Source organism: Microcaecilia unicolor, chromosome 2, assembly GCF_901765095.1.
Source record: "Microcaecilia unicolor chromosome 2, aMicUni1.1, whole genome shotgun sequence".
Classification (NCBI taxonomy): Eukaryota; Metazoa; Chordata; class Amphibia; order Gymnophiona; family Siphonopidae; genus Microcaecilia; species Microcaecilia unicolor.
Genome location: NC_044032.1, coordinates 491,207,053 through 491,233,613, shown reverse-complemented (window position 1 = coordinate 491,233,613; position 26,561 = coordinate 491,207,053). Strand labels below are relative to the sequence as shown.

Below are 26,561 nucleotides of genomic sequence, written 5' to 3'. Positions count from 1 at the left end.
TCCTTACCCTCCTGCATCCCTGCCGCGGCGCTTGCTGTGCACTTCATGCTATCATCGCCGACCAGCACACACAGTACTGCGTCAGAGCCTTCTCTCTCTGCCACGTCCTGCCCAGCCTGCGTAAGTAGGAAGTTGCATCAGTGGGTGAGACGTGGTAGAGGGAAGGTCCTGACGCACTGTGTGGGGTTCCTGCCCGGCGGCATGATAGCATTAAAGTGCAAGTGCCGCCGTGGCCAGGTAGGGTAAGAAAGACGTGGAAGTACCAGAACTGCAGGAGGGGTGAGAGGCGCTGGACATGTGAGGGTGGAGGTAAGGGAAGAGGTGCTGTGCTGGACATGCGGGAGGTTGGAGGGAAGGAAAAGAAGGGATGTTTTGGCCGGGGTGTAGCACTTCTGGGTGGACCTGGGCCCACCCGTAGCTATGCCCCTACACTGGAGGAAAATAACTTATTTTCCAGTACATGAATAGTCTGCCAAAGTGAGATACACAAATATGCGAGCAAAAAGATCACCTTTTATGCATAGCAAAATATGTTTTGTTTGAGGTTAAACAGCATAGCGACTTTGGAGCAATTTCAGTTGTTGAGCATTTTTTTCTTTTTTCAGGAGATAGTGTGATTCACCTGTTTACAGTGATGGGTTACTAAAACACTAGTAATAATGGGAGCTATTTTGCAGACTCCATTTCTTTTGTTCTGCTTCAGCAGACACATTATATGGTGTAATGTTTGTTCTGCTGTCTCTCCCCTTACCCAAATGATGTTGAACAGAATTTCTTAAAATGTTGCCTAGGGCAGTGGCTCCCAAACCTGGTCCTGGAGTCAGCCCAGCAATCAGGTTTTCAGTATATCCAGAATGAATACTCATCAGATTGATTTGCATACATGCAGTGGAGACATAGAAACATGGTGGCAGATAAAGGCCAAAAGACCCATCCAGTCTGCCCATCTTCAGTAACCACTAACTCTCTTTCTTTCTTAAGGAATCCCACATGCCTGTCCCACGCTTTCTTAAACTAAGACACAGTCCCCATCTCCACTACCTCTACTGGGAGGCCATTTCACACATCTACCACCCTTTCTGTGAAAGAGTATTTTCTTAGATTCCTCCTAAGCCTATTTCCTCTTAACTTCATTTTATGCTCCCTCATTCCAGAATTTTCCTTCATTTGAAAAAGGCTCACCTGTACATTTAACACCACTGAGGTATTTAAACGCCACTATCATATCCCCTCTCTCCTGTCTCTCTTCCAGCGTATACATATTGAGGTCTCTAAGCCTGTCCCTATATGTTTTATGACCAAGACCGCTTTACCAATTTTGTAGCCACCCTCTGGACCGACTCCATCTTGTTTATATCCTTCGGTCTCCACAATTGCACACAGTACTCTAAATGGGGCCTCACCAGAGACTTATAAAAGGGCACTATCACCCTCTTTTTTCCTGCTGGTCATCCCTTTCATTATGCACCGAGGCATCCTTCTGGCTTTGACCGTTGCTTTTTCTACCTATTTGGAGACCTTCAGACACAATCGCCACTAAGTCCCCCGCTCTTCTTTTGTACACAGAAGCACTTCATCTCCTATATTGTACCGTTCCCCTCGATTCTAATAACCCAAGTGCATGACCCTTCATTTCTTAGATTAAATCTTAGTTGCCAGTTATCGAACTATTCTTCAAGCTTTGCTAGATCCTTCCTTGTGCTATCCTCATCCTGCGGGGTGTCCACCCTATTACAGAGTTTGGTATCATCCACAAAGAGACAAACCTTACCAGGTAGCCCTTCCGCAATGTCACTCACAAAGATATTAGAGAGCCGGCCCGAGGACCGACCCCTGCGGTACACCACTGATAACATCCCTTTCCTCAGAGCAAGCTCCATTTACCACTGTCCTCTGTTTCCTTCCATTTAACCAGTTTTTAACCCAGTCATTCACTTTAGGTTCCATACCAAGGGCACTCAGTTTATTTATCAGTTGCCTGAGTGGAACCATGTCAAAGGCTTTGCTAAAATCCAAGAACACCACATCTAGCGCACTTCCCGAGTCCAGCTGTTTGGTCACCCAGTCAAAGAAATCAATGAGATTCATCTGACATGACCTACCTCCTATTGAAGCCATGCTTCCTCGGGTTCATCTGACATGACCTACCTCCTATTGAATCCATGCTTCCTCGGGTTCTGAGGGCCATTTGATTTGAGAAACCACAATCCTCTGCTTTAGAAGCGTTTCCATACGTTTGCTCAGTACTGAGGTCAGAGTGACAGATCTATAATTTCCACTCCTTACTTCCACGCTTGTGCAGAGGGACCGGCTCTGCCCTTCTCCTGTCCTCCGGGACCATTCCACCCGGATATTGGAAGCACTTCCTCCATCTGTGAGCACTAAATACAGCGTCGACCCTTCCCTACTGGGTTCCGTCACCATTTGTCTGAGCAAGGCACTTTGACAGGCGTCCACAATCTCTCTACTTCTTTCTGATTCAGTTTCTGATTCAGTGCTGATGAGTCAGAGAAACTGAAACAAATCTCTGTAAGACAAAAACAGAAGATGCAATCTCTGCAGGTCACACAGATGAAAATAAAGTCACAGTGAAGATAACAATGAAACCAGCCTGTGATGGTGCTGTAAAAAATTTAATAAAATAAATAACTGGCCTGTGTTTCAGCCAACCGACGTACATCAGGAGTTTGTGAGAAACATAAAATACAAACAGCTTAACATATTTTTAAAAAGATCAGATGCTCAAAATATTTTACATATAATGCAAATAGTGTAAGATAATTTATGGAAATGTATATGGAATAATCCAACATTCAGCTAATATGGTGAGTGATTAAAGTAGTCACACACCCTAGTGAGACAAAAAGTGCAACCTTTTCTTTGCGAAATGCGTGACAATAAAAGACATTCTATACTTGTAAAACTATAGTGAGACTGCTCCCAAGAGTTGTGATTATGAAAACTGAAGTGCAAGACAATATAATTTGATCCCTTCCGTATAAATGCAATAGCGAGTGAAATGTGAACCCCTAACGTGTCATTTAGTTCCTAACCAAACACTGTGTGATTGCCAACCCATGGAGGTTTGTACTTTTTACCAAGAAAGTAGAATTAAAGTGACATAGTGCTTCCCAAACGTTGTGTCCAAAGGAAGAACTGAATGTGAGAAAAACACAGAAGACCAAGCGATGTATAGACATACCAACTGCTTCTACTAATGGCAACTATGTGCACAGTAATCGCTGCTAGCCTGCTGATCAATTTCAACTGTCAAATATACAATGACACTGATAAGCCAATAAACCTAAGCGGTAGAGAGATGACACTATGTGAAAGCGTTTGTAAATATTCATAGCATGCCATATTGAAGTCGCTTATATAAGTGAAATCTATCAAAAAAGGAATATTGTTATACTAAGCCACATGAAGAATAACATTGAAAATGTAAAAAATGGGAAACCCATTAAAGCTGGCATAAAAATACTGACTCACTGATAGTCAAACTGTATTAAAAGTCTCTGGTCCACAAGGAACAGAAATACAAATATGGCTGCAAATGGTGTCTACCTTATAAGAATACTCTTGTACGTGGTGAGATGACATCACACAAATAGGAACACATGTGACAATTATGTTCTTGATAGGGTGTAGTGCGGACCATACGGCAATCTCAAAACAATTAGTGCATCTAATCAGGCAGTAAAAAAAAAAAACAGGGGTGGGATAAAAACTTTTATCAGTTGTCACTGATGATTGTTTGCAAAGCCACTAGTGCCAAAAGTCCGTATGTCTGAAAGATGCCATGTCTGTTACAATGAGCGGTTACAGTCTATTGAGCTATAGTGCCTTGCTTACCGAATTGTGCAGTATAATCCTTCACCCCTGGCACTATACCCTGATGGGTGTGTTCACAGGGAATGGTCTTTCTAAAGAAAACGTGCTCTCGCATAAGTATAATAAGTGACCAGCTATCTCTTTTAATTGTGTTGTGGGTGCTCTAGGGACAGAGAAAGTACCTGCATATAATGTGTACAGCGCTGCATATGTCTAGTAGCGCTATAGAAATGATTAGTAGTACCTGTAGCAGGTATTCTCTGAGGGGACAGCGGGCTGGTTGTTTTCACATGTGGGTTGACGTCTGCGTCGGCCCAGGAGCCGGCATTTTGCTAGCAAAATAAAAACAAAGTTTTGCTAAAGTCTTTTAGCACGCGAATTGCACGCACCTCGCATGCGCGGACAACTTCCCGCCTGTCGTGTTAGTGTGCTTCCTCAGTTTAATCAAAAAGCATAGAAGCAACAAACAACAATAACATAAGAACATAAGCACCACCATACTGGGAAAAGACCAAGGGTCCATCAAGCCCAGCATCCTGTCTCCGACAGTAGCCAATCCAGGCTTCAAGAACCCGGCAAAACCCATTTAAAAAATGTTTTAATTTTTAATAATGTTCAATGGACTTTTCCCTTAGGAATCTGTCCAAACGCCCTTTAAACTCCGTAAGGCCAGCTGCTGTCAGTACATTTTCTGGCAACGAGTTCCAGAGTCCAACTACACGCTGAATAAAGAAAAACTTTCTCCTGTTTGTTTTAAATCTGCCATATTTTAGCTTCATCTTGTGTCCCCTGGTTCTATTGTTGTTTGAAAGTGTAAACAAACGCTTCACATCTGTCTGCTCTACTTCGCTCATTATCTTGTAGACTTCTATCATATCACCCCTCAGCCGCCTTTTCTCCAAACTGAAGAGCCCTAACCTTCTCAGTCTTTCCTCATAAGGCAGTCGTTCCATCCCTTATCATTTTTGTCGCCCTTCTCTGCACCTTCTCCAATTCCTTTATATCTTTTTTGAGATGCGGCGACCAGAATTGGACACAATATTTGAGTTGCGGTCGCACCATGGAGCGATACAACAGCATTATATAACATCCTTGTGTTTGTTTTCCATCCCTTTCCTAATAATACCCAACATTCTGTGTGCTTTCTTAGCCGCCGCAGCACACTGAGCAGAAGTTTTTAACGTCTTATCCACGATGACTCCCAGATCCCTTTCTAGGTCTGTGACTCCTAACGTGGAACCTTGCATGACATAGCTGTAATTCGGGTTCCTCTTACCCACATGCATCACTTTGCAGTTTGTCAACATTGAACTTCATCTGCCACTTGGATGCCCAATCCCCCAGTATCGTGAGGTCCTCCTTTAATCTTTCACACTCCTCCTGCGACTTGACGACCGTGAATAATTTAGTGTCATCTGCGAATTTAATTACCTCACTAGTTACTCCCATCTCTAGGTCATTTATAAATATGTTAAAAAGCAGCAGTCCCAGCACAGACCCCTGCGGGACCCCACTAACTACCCTTCTCCATTGAGAATACTGACCATTCAATCCTACTCTCTGCTTCCTATCTTTCAACCAGTTTCTAATCCATAGTAATACCCTACCTCCGATCCCATGACTCTCCAGTTTCCTCTGGAGTCTTTCATGCGACACTTTGTCAAACGCCTTTTGAAAATCCAGATACACAAAATCCACCGGCTCCCCATTGTCCACGTTTGTTCACCCCCTCAAAAAAATACAGTAGATTGGTAAGGCAAGACTTCCCTTCACTAAATCCGTGTTGAGTAGGTCTCATCAGCCCATGTTTTTGTACGTGCTCTGTAATTTTATTCTTAATAATAGCCTCTACCATTTTGCCCGGTACCGACACCAGACTCACGGTCTATAATTTCCCGGATCTCCTCTGGAACCTTTTTTAAAAATCTGCGTAACATTGGCTACCCTCAAGTCTTCTAGTACCACACCTGATTTTAGGGATAGATTGCATATTACTAACAGTAGCTCTACAAGTTCATTTTTCAGTTTTATTAATACGCTGGGATGAATACCATCTGGTCCTGGTGATTTACTACTCTTCAGTTTGTAGAACTGACCCATTACATCCTCCAAGTTTACAGAGAATTCGTTTAGTTTCTCTGACTCGCCTGCTTCAAATACCCTTTCCGGCACCGGTGTCCCACCCAAATCCTCGGTGAAGACCGAAGCAAAGAATTCATTTAATTTCTCCGCTACGGCTTTGTCTTCCCTGATTGCCCCTTTAACACCATTTTTGTCCAACGGCCCAACCGATTCTTTAGCCGACTTCCTGCTTTTAATGTATCTAAAAAAAATTTAACTATGTATTTTCGCTTCTAACGCTAACTTTTTTCAAACTCCTTTTTTGCCCTCCTTATCTCCGCTTTACATTTGGCTTGCCATTCCTTATGTTTTATCTTGTTATTTTCAGTTGATTCTCTTCTCCACTTTCTGAAGGATTGTTTTTTTTTTTTTTGTTACATTTGTACCCCGCGCTTTCCCACTCAAGGCAGGCTCAATGCGGCTTACATGGGGCAATGTAGGGTTAAGTGACTTGCCTAGAGTCACAAGGAGCTGCCTGTGCCTGAAGTGGGAATTGAACTCAGTTCCTCAGTTCCCCAGGACCAAAGTCCACCACCCTAACCACTAGGGTTAGCTTCCTTTACCTTACTGTTTAGCCACACCGGCTGACATTTGGTCTTTTTTCCTCTTTTTCTAATACGCGGAATATATTTCTCCTGTATCTCTAGGATGATGTTTTTGAACAGCATCCACGCCTGATGCAAGTTTTTTACCCTGTAAGCTCTCCTTTCAGTCTTTTTTTTTCACCGTTTTTCTCATTCTATCGTAATCATCTTTTCTAAAGTTAAACGCTAGTGTATTTGATTTCCTAAGTTCACGTACTTAAATGCCAATATCAAAACTGATCATATTATGATCACTGTTATCAAGTGGCCCTCGCACCATTACCCCCTGAACTAGATCATGAGCTTCACTAAGGACTAAGTCTAGTATTTTTCCTTCTTTTGTCGGCTCCTGAACCAGCTGTTCCATTAAGCTGTCCTTGGTTTCATCAAGAAATGTTATCTCCCTAGCGTGTACCGATGTTACATTAACCCAGTCTGTATCCGGATAAGTGAAATCACCCATTATTATTACATTGTCCATTTTATTTGCTTCCCTAATTTCCTTTGACATTGCTGCATCTGTCTGCTCATCCTGGCCAGGCGAACGGTAGTACACTCCTATCACCATTTTTCCCCCTTTTTATGTGGAATTTCGATCCACAAAGATTCCAATAGTGGTTTTGTATGTTGCAATATTTGCAGCCTATCTGAGTCAAGGTTCTCATTAATATACAATTAATGTCAAGGTTCTCATTAATATACAGTGCTCTACCCCTCCTCGATCCTATCTACCTATCACTACGATATAATTTGTAGCCCGGTATCACTGTGTCCCACTGGTTATCTTCCATCCACCAGGTCTCAGAGATGCCTATAATATCCAATTTTTCATTGTGTGCAATGTATTCCAGCTCTCCCATCTTATGTCTCAGGCTCCTTGCATTTGTGTATAGACATTTCAATGCATGCTTGTTGCTCAGTTTTTTATATCACGTGTAATACATGGCATTATTATATTATATTATATTATTAATATGTTATCTTCTGCCTGGTTGTTGTTGTTTTATTACATAAGGCCATCTGATCCACTACGGTCTCTTTGACATCCTTACCTATAAGGAACTTTTTCTTCCCTGTTTGGGTGATATCCTGAAAAGATACCTTATCCTGAACCATGTGCTTTTGAGTGACTATCGGCCTTCCCCCCGATTCTAGTTTAAAAGCTGTTCTAGTCCCTTTTTAAATGTTGACACCAGCAGCCTGGTCCCACCCTGGTTAAGGTGAAGCCTATCAGATCGGAATAGACTCTCCCTTCCCCGCACAATTGTCTCTTCCATGCATTGAGACTGTCACTTGGGCCCTGCGTGTGGAACAGGTAGTGTTTCAGAAAATGCTACTCTAGAGGATCTGGATTTGAGCTTCCTTCCTAAAAGCCTAAATTTGGCTTCCAGAACCTCTCTCCCACATTTTCCTACGTCGTTGCCATGTATATCAAGACGGCTGGCTCCTCCCCAGCACTATCCAAAAGGGGAGGAGGGAGGGTTTGTGAGAACAATCAGCCTGCTGTCCTCAGAGAATACCTGCTACAGCTAAGTATCTTCGCTTTCTCCGAGGACAAGCAGGCTGCTTGTTCTCACATGTGGGGTATCCCTAGCAACCAGGCTCACTCAAAACAATGAACATTGGTCAATTGGGCCTTGCAATGGCGAGGACATAACATAGATTGACCTGAAACCATAAACAACTAACTGAGAGTACAGCCTGGAACAGACCAAAAATGGGTCTAGAGGGGTGGAGTTGGATTCTAAATCCCGAACAGATTCTGCAGCACTGACTGCCCAAACCGATTGTTGCATCTGGTATCCTGCTGAAGGCAGTAGTGAGATGTGAGTGTGTGGACTGATGATCACGTTGCAGCCGTGCAAATCTCCTTAATGGAGGCTGACTTTAAGTGAGCCACTGACGCAGCCATGGCTCTAACATTGAGTCGTGACGTGGCCCTCTAAAGACAGCCCAGCTTGGGCATAAGTGAAGGAAATGCAATCTGCTAGCCAATTGGAGATTGTGCGTTTTCCAATGGTGACTCCCCTCCTGTTGGGATCAAAAGAAACAAACAACTGGGCAGACTGTCTGAAGGGCTTTGTCCGCTCCACGTAAAAGGCCAATGCTCTTTTGCAGTCCAAGGTATGCAAACTGCTTTCACCAGGGCGGGTATGAGGACGGGGAAATAATGTTGGCAAGACAATTGACTGGTTCAAATGGAACTCCAACACCACCTTTGGGGAACTTATGGTGCATGCGGAGGACTAATCTGTTGTGATGAAATTTGATATAAGGTGCGTGTACTACCAAGGCCTGAAGCTCACTGACCCTACGAGCTGAAGTAACAGCCACCAAGAAAATGACATTCCAGGCCAAGTACTTCAGATGGCAGGAGTTCAGTGGTTCAAAAGGAGCTTTCATCAGCTGGGTGAGAACGACATTGAGATCCCATGACACTGGTGGAGGTTTGATAGGGGGGCTTTGACAAAAGCAAACCTCTCATGAAGGGAACAACTAGAGGCTGTCCAGAGATAGGCTTATCCTGTACACGGCAATGATAAGCACTAATCGCACTAAGGTGAACTCTTAGGGAGTTGGTTTTGAGGCCAGACTCTGATAAGTGTAGAAGGTATTCAAGCAGGGTCTGTGCAGGACAAGAAAGAGGATCTAGGGTCTTGCTGTCACACCAGACGGCAAACCTCCTCCACTTGAAAGAGTAATACCTCTTCATGGAATCTTTTCTGGAAGCAAGCAAGACTCGAGAGACACCCTCTGACAGACCCAAGGAGGCAAATTATAAGCTCTCAACATCCAGGCCATGAGAGCCAGAGACTGGAGGTTGGGATGTATTAGCGACCCTTCATTCTGGGTGATAAGGGTTGGAAAACATTCCAATCTCCACGGTTCCTCAGAGGAGAACTCCAGAAGAAGAAGGAACCAAATCTGACGTGGCCAGAAGGGAGCAATCAGAATCATTGTTCCGCAGTCTTGTCTGAGTTTCAGCAAAGTCTTCCCTACTAGAGGTATGGGAGGATACACATACAGGCCAGTTCCCCAAAGCAGGAGAAAGCATCTGTGGGCCTGAAGCTTGGAACATAACTGAGGGACCTTGTGATTGGATTGCGTGGCAAAAAGATCCACCGAAGGGGTGCCCCACGTTCAGAAGATCTTGCAGGCTACGCCCATGTTCAGAGACCACTTGTGAGGTTGCATTATCCTGCTCAACCTGTCGGACAGACTGTTGTTTATGTCTGCCAGGTATGTGGCTTGGAGAAACATGCCATGACAGCGTGCCCAAAGCCACATCTGGACGGCTTCCTGGCACAGAGGGCTGAGATCCGGTGCCTGCTTGTTGTTGTAATACATGGCAACCCGATTGGCTGTCTGAATCAATATGATTTGGTTGGACAGCTGATCTCTGAAAGCCTTTAGAGCATTCCAGATCGCTCGCAATTCCAGGAGATTGATCTAAAGACCTTTTCCTGAAAAGACCAGTGTGAAGCCCATCTACATGAGATCCCCACCCCAGGAGGGATGCATCCATCGTCAGCACTTTTTGTGGTTGAGGAATTTGGAATGGACACCCCCAAGGTCAGATTGGATTGAATCGTCCACCACTGCAGAGAATTCCGGAAGTCGGTGGACAGTTGGATTACATCCTCTAGACTCCCTGGGAAGCTAGGGTCCATTGAGCCGATCTCATGTGTAGACGTGCCACGGGAGTCACATGAACTGTGGAGGCCATGTGCCCCAGAAGTCTCAACATTTGCCGAGCTGTGATCTGTTGAGACGCTCGAACTATGGACACCAGGGACATGAGGTTGTCTGCCCTTGTCTCGGGAAGATAAGCTCGAACTGTCTTTGTGTTCAACAGGGCTCCAATGAATTCCAACTTTTGCACTGGAGTGAGATGGGACTTGGGGTAATTGATTACGAACCCCAGTAGTTCTAGCACCTGAATAGTCATTCACATGGACTGCTGAGCGCCTGCCTTTTGATGTGCTCTTCACCAGCCAATCGTTGAGATAAGGGAACACATGCACTCCCAGTCTGCGTAGTCACGCTGCGACTACCGCCAGACACTTTGTGAGTACTCTGGGTGCAAACGCCAGACCAAAAGGCAGCACACAGTACTGAAAGTGCTGAGTTTCCAGCCGAAATCAAAGATACTTCCTTTGAATTGGAAGGATCGAGATGTGTATAAGCATCCTTTTAAGTCCAGAGAGCATAGCCAATCGTTCTCTTGAATCATGGGAAGAAGGGTGCCCAGGGAAACCATTCAGAACTTTTCTCGAACTAGAAATTTATTCAGGCCCCTTAGGTCTAGGATGGGATGCATCCCCCCTGTTTTCTTCTGCACAAGGAAGTACCTGGAATAGAATCCCAGCCCTTCTTCCCCTGGTGGCACGGGTTTGACTGCACCGGCCTTTAGAAGGGCAGAGAGTTCCTCTACAAATACCCGCTTGTGCTGGGAACTGTAAGATTGAGCTTCCCGGTGGACAATTTGGATGTTTGGATTCCAGATTGAGAGTGTAGCCTGACCGGACTATTTAAAGAATCCACCGGTCGGAAGTTATAAGAGGCCACCTTTGGTGAAAAAATATCAACCTCCCTCCAACTGGTAAGTCGTCCGGTACGGACACTTTTATTGAGGCTATGCTTAACTGGAGCCAGTTAAAAGCCCGTCCCTTGCATTTTACTGGGGAACAGTATGGGCCTTAATCGCATGCTGTTGACGAGAATGAGCGCGCTGGGGTTGAACCTGCTCAGGCTGCCAAGAAGCAGGAGTGCCTAGAATAGGAAGCACTCCTTCTCCCGCCAAAAAACCTCCTAGATGAGGAGGTAGTAGAAGAAGACGGCTGGTGGGAGAGAGAATCCATAGAATCGTTATGCTTCTTGATCTGATCAAATAGATCCTCTACTTTTTCACCAAAAAGATTATCCCCCCAGCAAGGAACATCCGCCATTCGCTGCTGGACAGAATGATCCAGGTCAGAGACATGCAGCCACGAGAGTCTGTGCATCACTATACCTTGAGCAGCAACTCTGGATGGCACGTCAAGTGTGAAATGTACCCCAGGCCAGAAACTTTTGACATGCCTTCTGCTGCCTGACCACCTAGTGAAAAGGCTGGGCCTGCTCCTTAGGGAGTGCATCAACCAAGCCCGACAGTTGCCGTATTGAGTCCCACAAGAGCATGCTCGTGAAGAGCTGGTAAGACTGGATCTTGGCGGCGAGCATAGCGGCCTGGTACGTCTTCCTCCCAAAAGAGTCAAGAGTTCTAGCGTCTCTGCCTGGGGGCACCAAAGCATAGTGTCTAGTACTCCTGACTCTCTTGAGGGTGGAGTCCACCACCATGGAATTGTGGGGTAACTGAGACCTCATCAACCCAGGTTCACCGTGGATCCAATACTGGGATTCAGCTTTTTTTTGGGACCACGGGGCCAGACAGAGGGGCTGACCAGTTTCGCAAAAGGACTTCCTTCAGTACTTTATGCAGAGGAACTGTCACAGCCTCTTTAGGTGGAGAAGAATAATCCAAGACCTTGAGCATCTCAGCCCTGGGCTCATCCTCAACCTCCACAGGGAAGGGAATAGCTGTAGCCATTTCCCGGACAAAAGAGGAAAAGTACAGACTCTGGTGGAGACAGTCTCCTTTCTGGCGGAGGGGAAGGATCAGAGGGTATCCCAAAGGACTCATCAGAAGAGAAGTACCTGGGATCCTCTTCTGACTCCCACGAACGCTCCTGCTCAGTATCGGATAGAACGTGAGTTAAGGTGCTTCGACACTGAACCTGCCTTGACGCCAAGGAACGATGTTCTCTATGACGATGTCAAGAGGCTGATGCCCTGTCCAACTGTGGCGAAGCTCCCTCCATCGACGTCGAAGGGGAGTCGACCTGGGTGGCAGCCGACGTGGATGCCGCAAGTAGCATCGCGGTCGGGGACCTCACCACAGGCGAAGGGCCAGACACTGCTGCAGCAGCAGCAGGTACAGAAGAAGCAAGCACCCCCGACACTGAAACTGTCGTAGCAGCCCTTCCAGAAGTTCTTGAAACAAGGCCCGGATGCGCTCGTCAAGAGCAGCCATTGGAGAAGGCTGCGGGGTCGATGGGACAGGCGGTGCCAAAATCCGTGTAGCTGCTCCCAAGTATCTCTCCACACTCGTCCTTCCCTAGTCCCCTTCCCGTGCACGCCGTTCCATGGATAAATCCTTCTTATCTGTTCCCTTCTCCACTACTGCCAACTCCAGACTTCGCTCCTTCTGCTTCGCTGCGCCCTACGCCTGGAATAAACTTCCTGAGCCCCTATGTCTTGCCCCATCCTTGACCATCTTTAAATCTAGATTGAAAGCCCACCTCTTTAACATCGCTTTGACTTGTAACCACTCGCCTCCACCTACCCTCCTCTCCTCTTTCCTCTACACATTAATTGATTTACTTGCTTTATTTTTGTCTATTAGATTGTAAGCTCTTTGAACAAGGACTGTTTTTCTTCTATGTTTGTGCAGCGCTGCGTACGCTCTGTAGCACTATAAAAATGCTAAATAGTAGTAGTAGTAGGTACCCAGGCTACTGGGAGACCGACGCATCGGCACCTCCTGTGTCGAGGGGGAGCGATCCTCTGCACAGACGCTTCTCGGGTGCCGACTCTCTTGATGCCCCGGAGCTCCCGGTACTGTATGGTGACTGTGCTTCTTTGCCTTTGCTCGACGCCCATCATCGAGTCTCCTCGGTACCGATGAGGAAGACGTGGAATCCTCACATCTCCTTGGGGCCGGGTCCAACAAAGGCCGGTTTCGGGAGGGGGGGGGGGGCTGCATAACAGGAGGCCTCGAGGCAGGTGGAGACCCACTCGACGCCTCACTGCTCCCAGTGCGAGTTGGTCTCTCAGCAGCCATTACCTTTCTTCCCGACATCAATGCTGCTGTCGATGTCGCCATCGAAAGACTGGACTGAGCCCCAAAAGGGTTTTCTCGTTGGGCTTCTCGAGACACTTGGGTCTGTTTCTTAATACGAAGACACAGACTATAAGTGGCTGGGCTATAGTCGGGCCCAAGGCACTGGATACACCAGGTGTGGGTCTCGGTACCTGAGATAGTCCGGTTGCACCGCATACAACGCTTGAATCCGTTGGGTATCTTTGATGACATGGAAGGAAAAATGGCTTTGGTGAAATCAAATGATGCAATTGTGCCTTTGAAAAGAAAAAGGCACAAAAGAAAGGAACTCGGCCGCGTCGAAAAAGAAAGAAAACTTATAAAAAGGGGCTAAATTCAAGAAAAATATGGGAAGTTTTTTTTTTTAAAGAGAATGATGAAAAAATAAAAGTGAAGTAAAATGAACTAGCCGTCAAAGACTCTGTTTCCTAGGCCAGAAAAGAAGAGAAGAGTTGAAACGCTGTCTCTCTGTCGCGGACAAGAAAAAACTGAGGAAGCACGCTCACATTACAGGCGGTAAGTCGTCCGCGCATGCGCAGTGCATTCGATTCGTGCGCTAGAAGACTCTAGCAAAACTATGTTTTTATCTTGCTGGCAAAATGCCGGTTCCTGGGCCGACGCGGACGTCGACCCACATGTGAGAACAAGTAGCCTGCTTGTCCTCGGAGAAATATACATACAGCTGGTCGGCAGTGTCTTGGCCCCGCATGGGAAGATATTTGTCAGCTCTCCTTCAGCTCATTAGAATCTAAAGTGGCCCCAGATTAAAAATGTAATGAATACCACTGGCCTAGGGCATTAGATACCTTTGGAACAGCTCATCCTCCATCACTTGCCATTACAAACTTTTACACATTTTCTGATTGTTTTCTATTATACTGAAAGCTGTGATGTAAACCTGCACAACATTAGATTGTATCTGACTTCTGGAAGCACAGAAAGCCTTGACTCTGAATACATCTTCAAAAAATTGCTGAACATTGACCATATTTTATGTTTTGGCAGATGCCCACAAATATTTCCATTGGCTTCAGTGTTTGCTCCACCCTTCTCTGATCAGGCATGCTTTCTCCACCACCTTTCGACACTCTTTAATCTCCTTGTTTTACCCTTTCTATTGGCTGTTCTATGTAGTTGTAAATGGTCTTTGATCAACGCAATTATATATAGATCTATAAATTGATTTAATCGTAGTAGGTATAGTTATTTAACTCTTTACATGTAAATAGCTGTGATTTTGCTTCAGCATTTAATCTTAGACTGTTTATCGTTATATTATTGTGTTTGTGTCTAAATATCGATCACATTTACTTCTGATTTTGGTAATAAAACTGTTTCATTTCCTGGCAAAAACATTATTGTTGTTCAACTAAATATTTCTGTTTTTCTAGAGAGAAAGACAAACACAAAAGGAACAAACCTTGGAGCTTACTGAGAAGCTGGACAGTGATTGGAAACAAATCCAAGGCTTACTTGCCCATAAAACTCCAACATCGAAGAGAAAAGACAATACGGAATTTAAAACAAAGGTAACGTTTTTCAGTCTATTTTAGAAATCCTGTTAACATTTATTTTCCCCTTCTTTTTCTGTCTATGCCTTCTGTTAACAAGAATGAAGGTTTGGCCTGATGGACAGACCCAAAGGAAAACTGCAAGAAAAGGCAAGACAATACATTTCTAGATGTAAAGACCACAAAGATTACCTAAGCTTCAAAAAATAAATTTTACCTTCTGGAAGGGAATATTAACTAGTTTATAAGCTAAGTTGGGGTAGGCAACAGTAGTCCTCAGGCATGACTAACGTCTGTTTTTTTCAGGCTAATTAAACTAAATGTTCATTGGCTATAAATGAGATAGATTTCATCAAAGAGCCAGGTTTATTTACATGTTTTAGTTGTCATGGAAACCAAACATGTTTGATTTTAGGGGACTTTATTTGTGCATCCCTGAGCTATACTGTATCAAGCATTAGCACAGTGGTCCCAGAATACTACTACTACTAATTAATTGCTATAGCATTAGTAGTTGTATGCAGTAGAGAATGACACGGGGACAAAGTTTGTCCCTGTCCCTGCAGACCCTGTCTCCATCCCCGCCCCGTCCCCGCAGGCCCTGTCTTCATCCTTGCCCCGTCCCCGCAGGTTCTGTCCCCGTCCACGTGGGCTCTGTCCCCATCCCCGCGATTACTGTAGTTCCCCGTCCCCGTGTCATTCTCTAGTATGCAGCACTGTACAAGTGCACATAAGACAGCAAACAGTGATATTCAAAACAGCCAGTCACAAAACTCTCACATTTCAGAAGAATACAGCTAATCCAGAACATGTCTCTAAAATTGCTCTTAGATGTGAAGAAATATGATTGTCATCTCTCTGCAATGCCAAGAACACTGGCTTGCTATCACTTATCGCAGGGGTGGGCATCCTCAATCTTCGAGGGCCGCAACCATGTATATACATGAGATCTATTTGCATACAATGGAGGCAGTGCATGCAAATAGATCTCATGTATATTAATTGGGGAAATATTGAAAATCCAACTGGGTTGCAGCCCTTGAGGACCGAGGTTGCCCACCCCCTGACTTAAGGGGATCCTGTTTAACATAACACCGACTGGAATACAGAAGGGAAATGGGAGAAGGAAAGGTTACATTGTAAAAGAAAAACAGGGAAAACAAAGGAGGGAATAAAAGAAATAGGAAGCTGGGTGCTGACTGTTCACTTGGTAAGGTGAGAAACATAGAAAAAGTTTCTGGAATCAGGTATCCGTAGAAGGAAAAGCCAGAGAGAAATAATAAGCCTTTAACTGAGACTAGTTTTGAAAGGAGTGCGCAAGACTTAGATACAAGGGAAGGGCATTCCACAGGGTAGGAGAAGCCACACTAAAACATGAACTTCTATTGACAGTCAAGAAAACGTGATGGAAAGATGGGACGGCTAATAGACCCTAAGTAGCTGACCAGAGAGACCTTGTTGGGGGCTTAGGGAACCGAAAGAGTAGCTAAAAAGGAAGACAACCGGAAGATTGAATCTGAATGGATATTTAGGTTAAAGGGAATCTGATATGCGACAGGAAGCATGTGCTCAATGACAGTGTAAAGACCAGGGGATACTCAATGAAATTACATTGAAATACTTTTAAAACAAATAGCAGAAAGTATTTTTTAACTCAAAGAATAGTTAAGCTCTGGAACTCACTTCGGGAGGATGTGGTAAAAGCGGTTAGCATATCTGGGTTAAAAAAATATTTGGACAAGTTCTGGAGAAAAAATCCATAGCCTGCTATTGAGATGGACATGGGGGAAGCCACTGATTGAATGGAATTTTGCTACTAATTGGGTTTCTGTCAGGTACTTGTGACCTGGATTGGCCACTGTTGGAAGCAGGATACTGGGCTAGATAGACCATAGGTCTGACTCAGTGTGGCTTTTCTTATGTTCTTAAGGGGCATGACATGATCATATTTCTTACAGTTATAAAGGAGTTTCATGGCAGTATTTTGCATCAACTGCAAGCTGATATATAGGCATACATACAAGGAAAGAATTACAGTAGTCTAGTTTGGACAGTATATGTGAATGAAGAAAGATATGGAGAGATCCAAGGTCCAGGAGCAAACACTTAAGTGTGAAGAAAGAAAGAAGAAGAAATCAGTCTTGAGATGTGAGAATGAAAAGAGGATGTTATCCAATATAATGCCCAAAATCGAAAGCAGGGTCCCAGCTTTGGGAAGACTGGTGCATCGGCACAACTTCAGAGAGAGAGAGAGTAGGTGATCCTCTTGGCACAGATTCTTCTCGGGAATTGGCAACACTGGTGCCCCAGATCTCCCATCACTGTGCTTCAGGTATGACCAGTGACAGTACTTCTTCGCCTGATGCCTGGTATCAGGATCCTTAAGTGCTGACAAGGACATGTGTCATCGTTGTTGGCACCAAGGGACTCCAATGCCGAGCATCAAGTGAAGGTGAAGAAGCACCGGCATTGGTCATCTTTGAAGCAGTATGCCAAGCATTCTCACAAATGGGTGACATACCCCGATGTATGCAAATATATTTTTCAGACCAATCCATACATAAACCTGTTTGGGATCACTGTATGAATGGAATACAGTAATCCCAAATGGGTTTACTTATGGATTGGTTTGAAAACATTTTTTTGAATACATCAGGGCATGTCACCTATTTGTGAGAACGCTTGCCATAGGTGAGTAACTTGATTTTTCTTTGTTCTTTTTGTTTTGTTTCTATTTATTACCTTTAAAAGTGGACTACATGGCCACCACACCACTGTATTCTTGTTATAGGGGAAATTTTGTAACAGGTTACCGGTGTGGGAGTGGAGGAGTAACCTAATGGTTAAGACAATGGGCTGAGAGCCAGGGAAGCCAAGTTTCAAGCCCATTACCACTCCTTGTTATCTTGGGCAAGTCACTTTACCTTTCATTGTTTCAGGTTCAAACTTTAATTGTAAGCCTTTTGGGGACAAGAAAATTCCTACTGTATTTTGAATGTAGCTCAACTTGAGCTACTCCTGAAAAAGGCATGAACTAAATCTAAAAACATTTCTGTTTGCATTGCATTGTAGCCCTTCTTCTTTGTATTTTTTTTTTTTTTTAACAAAAGTGACATCCATTTCTTAAAATGACACAGACATGTTTATGATGTATATTGAGTGAAATTATTCTCCTTATTTTTCCACTAGCCTGATGAGTACGACATGATTGTGCGGGAGCTTGGTTTTGAGATAAAGGTGCAACCCTCAGACAGGATGAAGACAGAGGATGAGTTGGCAAAAGAGGAGCAAGAACGCCTTCAGCAACTAGAGGTACTAATAGGATATGCCCATTTTTGTTGATATTGATGGTTCTGCTTTGTTTGTAGTCATATATTAACATGCCACCACATATTTGTTTACAGCAGTATTTATAGGCTGTCTTTCTCATAAAAGCTCTGCTTTTTGTCTTTGACTATCAGATGACACATTTTTAATATGTGAAAAAAAGAGCTTGGCAGTTGTACCTTGAAGATTGATGACTGTTGTAATGTTTTGTCTGTAGTCTAAATTACATCTGACAGTGTTTGCTTTTACTAGTCTTATGTACTATAATAGAAAAAAACAGGCAGATGCCCAGATGACAATTTTTCTCCTAAGGTTTTTGACCATTTAGTAGTATGTTTGGAAACTGGAACATTCCGTAGCTATAACTTAAGATGTGTGCTTGACCTTCCTACTTAGATATAGTAGAAAAATGTTTTAGTGTAGTAACAGTAGTTCTCAGGGGACAAACAGGCCATGTTGTTCTCACATGTGGGTGACATCCACAACACCTGCTACGGAATGCTTTTACAGCGTAGTATAACTTTAAGAGCACGCGCCAGCATCCCCACTGCGCATTCAAGAGTGACTTCTGCCCACCGTGAGAGCGTGGGACCATCCATCTCTCATCATCCACTGTGAGGAGAGGATGCGCTGCTTGTGGCTCTTCACAGTGTCTGGTGCGTTGCTGCTTTTAAAGCTTTTTTTTTTTTTTTATTTAACCTTCCTTTTTAGGTACTTTTTAGCCCAATTTTTGTGTTTTCTTTTTTTCGGGAATTTTTGCTTCCTTCTCTTTAAAATTCTAGTTGGCTTTTTCTCACTTTTAAGTTTTCTTGTTTTTATTGTGCTCACAAGGCTGTCTTAGGCCTGGGCTTCGGTCAGGATTTTTTCCCCTCCTTTTTTCTAGGTGATTTGCCCCTTTTTCTGTCACCATTGATTCATTTGATTTGACCACTGCTGTTTTTTCTTCCATGTCATCTAAGGTTCCCAGTGGCTTCAAGTGCTGTGCCAGGTGCAGTCTGACCGTCTCTGGAACTGACATCCATTTCTGGTGTCTTCAGTTTCTCGGGCCAGAACGCACCCTTGCCAGCTGTCTTCTTTGCCTGTGTACGTAGAAAAGAACATGGTTGTGGAGAGAGGCTCAGAGACAATTTTTGGAGCCAGAGATAATTTTTGGAGCCAGAATCGTCTTTCGGCATCGGTGCTTGCACCAGCATCAGGTACATTGGTCCCCATGGCAGCTAAACCCATATCCGACACTGGGAGTGGATGTGCATTGTACAGGTTTCCATCTGCCTCCGCACTGTGTGCATCAGGGCCATGCTCCAGGAGCAATTGGGCATACTACAGCAGAGTGCATTGGCATTAGGGGTGCTTGCGCCTGCCATGCCTCTACCTGCTGCTTCTCAGGACCCTCAGCCTGTGGTGAGGTCACAGACGTAATGTGCAGTATCGGCATCGACAATCACCCATGCGGGTACCTCCTCGATACTGATGGAGGAAACTTCACCAGAGTCGAGGGTGGATCATGCATCTTGACGCTGTTCCAGGCAAGGATCAAGTTCCTCACATTTGCTCGATCTGAGCCATTCCATGAGGAGTTCTTTGCTGAGAGCTTTTCCTTCTCAGCTTTTGCAAAGGAAATGGTGGCTGCCATTCCTATTCATTTGGAGATGGAGGACAAGCCCAGGACTGAGATGTTCGAGGTCCTAGACTTACACTCTCCTCCTAGAGAGGCTGTGACCGTTCCACTTTACAAGGTCTTACATATTGTTCAGGTGAAGAACGGAGAGTTCCCTCTATCGGTCCCTGTCTTGTCCAAAAAGAGCAACACCAGGGGAAGAAGGGAAGGGTTTCTATTCCAGGTACTTCCTTGTCCCAAATAAAACAGGGGAGATGTGTCCCATCCTAGACCTAAGGGCCCTGAACAAATTCCTACTCAAAGAAAAGTTCAGGATGTTTTCCCTGGACGCCTTTCTCCAAGTAATTCAAGAAAAAGATTGGCTGTACTCTCTGGACTTAAAGCATGCCTACACTCAAATCCCAATACTTCCAGGCCACAGGAAGTATCTCGGATTTTGGGTAGGAACATGTCACTTTCAGTACCGTATGTTGCCATTTGGCCCTGCATCATCTCCCAGGGTTTTCACCAAGTGTCTCTGCAGACTGGGAGTCCATGTGTTTCCCTACCTGGATTATTGGCTCAGGAGTGAATGCAGAGGTGCCAGAGCTACTAGGGTTCGTTTTAAACTACCCCAAATCCCATCTGCTCCAGGTTCAGCAATTGGAGTTCATTGGAGCCCTGCTATTCACACAGCACACACATTCACATCTCACTATTACCTTGAGCAAGGTACCCAGTGTATTAGTCGGTTTGGACAGATAGTTCTGCAGAATTTGTTTGGATTCCAGAATCCAACTCCACCCCACTAGGCCCATTTTGTTCTGTTCCAGGCTGCACTCAGACAGTATGTATATAGTTTCAGGTTAATTGGTATTTTGAACTTGCCGTTGCAAGTTCCAGTTGTCCTCCTGTTTTTGGTGAGCCTGGTATGTGGGAATAACATGGCCTGCTTGTCCTTGGAGAAAGCAAAGATAATTACCTGTAGCAGGTATTCTCCGCGGACAGCAGACCATTAATTCTCACATACCCTCCCACCTCCCCATGCAGTTGTTTTTGTATATTTGATTTACTATAGTGATGGTCCCGAGCTTTCACGGCAGGCGGGAAGGCACTCATGCAGTGGGGACACTGGCACATGCTCTTAAAGCTGTACTGCGCTGTAAAAGCGTTCCACACTGGACGATGTGGATGGTGTCACCTACATTTGAGAAGTAATAGCCTGCTGTTCTCAGAAAATACCTGCTACAAGTAAGTTATCTTCACTGTTTCAACAGCATATTATCTCATTTGAATATCTATATATTTACCTTTGCTTGAATTGCACAGTAATTTGAATTTCAGTGGTCCTTTAAAATTTTTGGTTTCTGTTGGTGTCAGATATCCAGTCAAAGTTTTATACAGTTTGAGTGGAACATCATTCCTTTTCTAGAAAGAAAATGTTGAAATTTCCAGAGTCCCCACTATAAAGCCAGTTGGATATTAATAATGTTTATGCATATATTTTGTTTTTAATTAATTTGTATTTTGTGTATGGAAGGCTTCATACTTTCATTTCTCTTGTAGCCTGTGGTGCTGCCTAAAGTTGGTTGATCCTGATATATCTGTAATTAAAGTGTTGTACTATAGAGTGTTCATGCATGTTTTTTTTTTTTGGACCTTTGGCTACTGTATTCCCCTTCCTGCTAAGCAGTCTTTTTCCCAGCTGGCCTGAGGTGCTGATACTTCAATTGGGTAGAAAGATTATGTCTTTTTTTGTGTAACTGCACCACTAGGGCCTTTGGACCAGCTGCAGTATATCTGTATTGAAAGGATCGGGGAGAATTTTATTGTTGAGATGAAGATGAATGATTTGTAGTCTTTCTCTGTAGAAGTTTTCCTCTAATATCTTGTTTATGCTTTACTTTGCAGGCTGAAAGGCTTCACCGAATGCTTGGAGATAATGAGGGCAACAAAAATAGACCAAAGCACACATCGGCCGACGATTTAGGTTGATGGTTTTGTACTGGATAAAGATGATCGACAGTTACTTTCGTATAAGGTGCAAAAGCTTTTATTTGTGTTTGGTAGAGTTCAGAGATTGAGATGAATGCCTTTTAATTGGAGAAGTGTTTTCATTTGCTTTTTGTGTTGGCATTGCCCTTCTGACTTCATTGTGGGGGTGGGAGACAAGGGCCCTTTATTTTTAGGACACCACCAGCTACATTGTATAGCTGCAGGCATATTTTCAGAGTAGCAGAATAAGGCAGAAAAAAGAATACTACTTTAAATGTGGTACATATTATATAAAGAACATTCTTTTTCTAAGGCTGCAGCATTCTGAACATGTGGGTGTTTACCTCCATTTGCTGATAGGAGGGAATGAGAAAAAGTTAGGCTTTTCCTATTAACTCACTGGTGTATGGTGCTGGTGCTGTGGGAAAATTCCAGTATTTTTTCTCTACCTTTATCAGATGGTTGAGATTGGTGCTCCTGGACGTTACCTGGTCTCCGGATTGGACCTGGTGGAGTGTGAATCTTCGCTCCACTGCCCCCAGTTGTGCTTCTTAGCATTCACTGGACAAGTCATTTGGCTTGGTCTGGTAGGATCCTGCTGAAGGGGAGTGGGTCTCCATCTCCCCACCCCTCATTGCTCGTGCACCCTTTTTGGGTGATTCTCCCCTGGGCTTCCTCTGCAGCTCCCAGACATCGATTTAAAGGGAAAAAAAAAGTGGTTTTCCTTGCTTAGCTTTATTCCCTGTATTAGGAGGAAAAAGCTGTTCTGAGCTTACAAAAAAAAAAAAGAGGGGAGGAGGGTGGGTCTTGTGCTAAAAAAAAAAAAAAAGAACCCACTCCCAAACACACCCATGGAGACACCAGAGCTCCAGGCTGGCGTTGGCCAAGCTGAGGCAAGCGTGCACGTGCCAGCTACATGGCCGGGCATGCCTGACTGCAAGCGTTCTGTTTACAAGAGCCCACAGCTGAGTACAGTTGCTGGCCTCTGTGCTCCTCCTGTGACGAGGCCATTTCCATCTTTGGCAGGTGTCCCTCCCCCCAAGGGCCATTTCCATAGTGAGTTCCTCTCATTCTTATACTGAAGCATCAGGACCTGCAGCCATGTCAGATAACTTCACTTTCTCTCCTGCTGCAGGAGAGCTCTCGGCCCCCATGGGCGGATGAGGAATCTTTCTCTCCCACCCAAGGTCGGCCTGCAGGGGTGGGTCCTTTTTTGCTCCAGAGCTTAGCCCTCCAGAGCTTAGCCCTGATGGTTAAGCAAGCTCTACAGGCAGAGGCTATCCCCTTGGCTAGCGGGGCCTCATTCCAGGGGCCAAGCGCTGTAGGGGGGGGACCAGGGGTTTCTGAGGCCTTGATTGGCTCTGCGGTTGTCCCTGAAGGTTCAGACTCTCTCGGACTCCCAGTTCCCCTCAGATTTGGATTTTGATGAGCATGTTTCCCTTAAAGGAACATGATGTCATCCAGCTCTTACGGTTTATTGCCATTCATTATAGGATAGGAAAGAGGGGAGGAAGTAATAGCAGGAGATGAGTCGGTCATAAGTATGAAAAATTGTAGGCTAATGGATCCTCAGAAGGCCATGCCCCCCCCCCCCCCCCCCCCCACCTCCCTAAGCTGAATTGCGAAGGCTTTTTTAAATAGGTGAATTTTTAACTGAACTCACTGGTGTAAAGTGCTGGAGCTGTGGGAAAGTTCCAGTATTTTTCTCTACCTCTAGCAGATGGTTGCTTGTTCAGGCTGGTGTTTCTGGTCCCTGGCCTAGCTCCCCGCTCTGCTTGCAGAGGTTGCACAGTGAAGTTGAGCCTAACTGCTGCTCCCAGGTTACCCAGTCTGTGGACTGGACCTGGTCATGAGGAGATCTCTTGTTTCATTGATGAGGTCACTCTGTCCCTGGGAATGCTTAAGACTCCCTCTGAGGATCCTGCCGAAGGGGATCCCTTGTTGGAGGGCTTGCAGCTCCTCTGAAGTGTTTTCCTCTTCATAAGGCTCTTGTTCACATCATGATGACAGAATGGGTGTCCCCTGATGGGCCTTTTAAAGAGGCTAGGGTCCTGGAGTATTTGTATGCCTTTGTCCCTGAGGACATGGAGAGGCTTTTTGAGGAGAACTTAGCTACACATAGGCTGGATCTGATCTTGCATCCCAGGAGTTAACCTCACTCCTAGTTAAGTGCCTTACCAAGACCCTTTTCACTTGTGCTTTATAAGTTAAGGTGCTCGTTTTCAAAGTGCTTAGACTTGCAAAGTTATATAAAGGTGTATTTTCAAAGCACTTGGACTTACAAAGTTCCATAGTCGTCTGAGGAACTTTGTAAGTTTAAGTGCTTTGAAAACGAGCCCCCATAGTAACATATGTAATGCACATAAAAACTTAAAGAAAAGTGTATGAGGTCTTTAAGTCAGATGATTCAAGTCAAAATTTAGAGATCAGTAACTGGGGCAACTAAACAACACCGTGCCAGAGAAAATTATATAAACAACAAAGAACCATGCATCATGCGTATAGAAAACACCTTAATACTCACGTGTCTTCAAGAGCGTCCCAGTAGCGAAACCTAGAATATAAATTACTAATTGGCGGAAAGCCCTATGCTTTTGCCGCAGGTTAAATAAATAGACAATTGAAAGTCACAAAAGTGAAAAGAGAGTGTAAGAAAATAGAGCAGAAGGCGATAGTGTCAGCTATTATATATTTATACTACTCTTATTCCAAATTAATAAAAACTACTCCCAGAGTGTGCTTCTAAAAACAAGAGTAATCCCAAACTATCTTGTCTGCTAACGGCTATCAGCCATGAGTATAAACCCATGATAGAGCCCCCAAGAAGGGACATTGCAAACACTCCCAAAAAGAACTCAAAAGACCAGCGAACAAGGTCTCGCAAGTAGAAGAGCAGCGGTCCAACGGGGTTCCGCTGGTTTAGGAATCACACGCGGGACTAACCATCCCAATGGACCTTTAAAACTTTGGCGGCATCCCACACAATAGCGGCATCCACTCAGCACCCAAGCATGCAAAAATTTCATGGCTAGGCAGCATCCACATTACCTAACTGTCCTAAAAATAATTTAGATGCCCTAGTCAACCTGTATACAATCTCAACTAGTGTCTTAGGCGTCCCTGTATTGCCACAGCGATCATCTATACAGGTAACCCATAGGTGGGCAATAATGCCGAAACGCAGGCCACTCCGAAAATGGAATGGAAGTCTGCTCCTACAAATTGAGATACCGTCATCCATTGAAGGGTCACCTTCGATGGATGTAAGCCCCCAGGCATCGGTATCAAACCCAATCGTTATAACGTGACACTGGTATATAAGAAAACAATAAAAGTATAGTATGTCCCAGGAAAAAGCCCTGAAAAATTACTATAGAAGTGGTAGAAAATAGAGAGAAAAACGAAATATTCCAAGGCAAAACAAAACAAATGTAAGCTCTTCGAGGAAGGCACAGTCATAAAAAGTCATTAGTTGGAACACATTACCAGAACTAAAAATGCCAAAGACATCACTTGTCATGCAGCAATGGAAAATAGAATTTTCTAGCCAACAAGCCAGTGAAAGGAAACACCGATTTCAACCAAAGGCAAGAAAATGTATATTAACAAAGACATTATAACATGTGTAGTCGGGAGTTATAGCCCTAGAATAAATGAAATAAAGTTAAATACATATTAAATACTTTTGGGGCGGGTACCGGATAGGTGGAAGTAGCATCTAAACGGGGAAAACATAAGAGAAGCATGTAATTCAATAAATTGTCAAACAGGACGCCAAAATCGTGGTGCAAGATGACAAGTTAATACCTATAAATATGACAAATTACACTCAGAAAAGGAACATAGTAATAAAATAAACCCAAATGCAATGGCAGGAGGCTGTTGTGCTTAAACAGGTGAAAGGGAAAAAACAAATTAAACATGTGATTCTTTACACCAAGAACTTCTAAGATTCGGCAATAAAACATACATACTAGTCAGTGACTGAAATGGTATGTCTAAATGATGACAAACAGAACAGCTGCAGCATTAGAAGGAAAGAGAAGGTGGTGGGTTATAAAGAAACAACAGGAAATAACTTGAGATGTGAAGCAACGCTGTATTATCATGGCACGCAGCCATCATCTTCTCAACCAAAAAGGTAAAACTTATTTTATATGCATATCTATTAAGGTAAAAGTAAAGGAATGCTTCTATATAGTACATAATACTTCTACTATCATATAAGTTATACAAGGGATTATCTAGCTCTTAATGTAACAATAAACCACTGTAATTTTATGTGACCTTCTGTGTTGGATCCCGGTTTACAATGCTGTCGAGTAAAAACAGAAAATTTGTTATAAAGACTTACACAATTTAATTCATTATAGAACCATATTATTTAAAAGTGATTGTCATTCTTAGAACGTGGAAATATTCATCAAGAATATTATAACCTAGCTCATTATTACAAGTGTTTAAAATAAGCCAGGACGCCTATCTTGGAGTGGGGATATATTATGCAATCCCAATTCCTAGTATTAAGAGGGTTGCAGTTGAAGCTCTAATCCCTACAATCAGGAGATATAATACATAAAGTAACTTTGTAAGTCTGTGTGCTTGAAAATGAGTCTCAAAATGAATACAGTAGTTGGGGATGTTGCTAAGAAACTGGTAGTCTAGTACTT

General features: G+C 44.1%; 1 protein-coding gene across 1 annotated transcript in view; it reads left to right on the top strand.

The window, feature by feature from the left end:
* The window catches only part of NOP14 (NOP14 nucleolar protein), a 224,952-nt gene that overhangs the window by 48,234 nt on the left and 150,157 nt on the right, over nt 1-26,561 (top strand). The window contains 4 exon segments of the mRNA XM_030191134.1: nt 14,853-14,990; nt 18,162-18,284; nt 21,808-21,888; nt 21,890-21,937. Coding sequence (XP_030046994.1) covers nt 14,853-14,990; nt 18,162-18,284; nt 21,808-21,888; nt 21,890-21,937 — 390 coding nt within the window.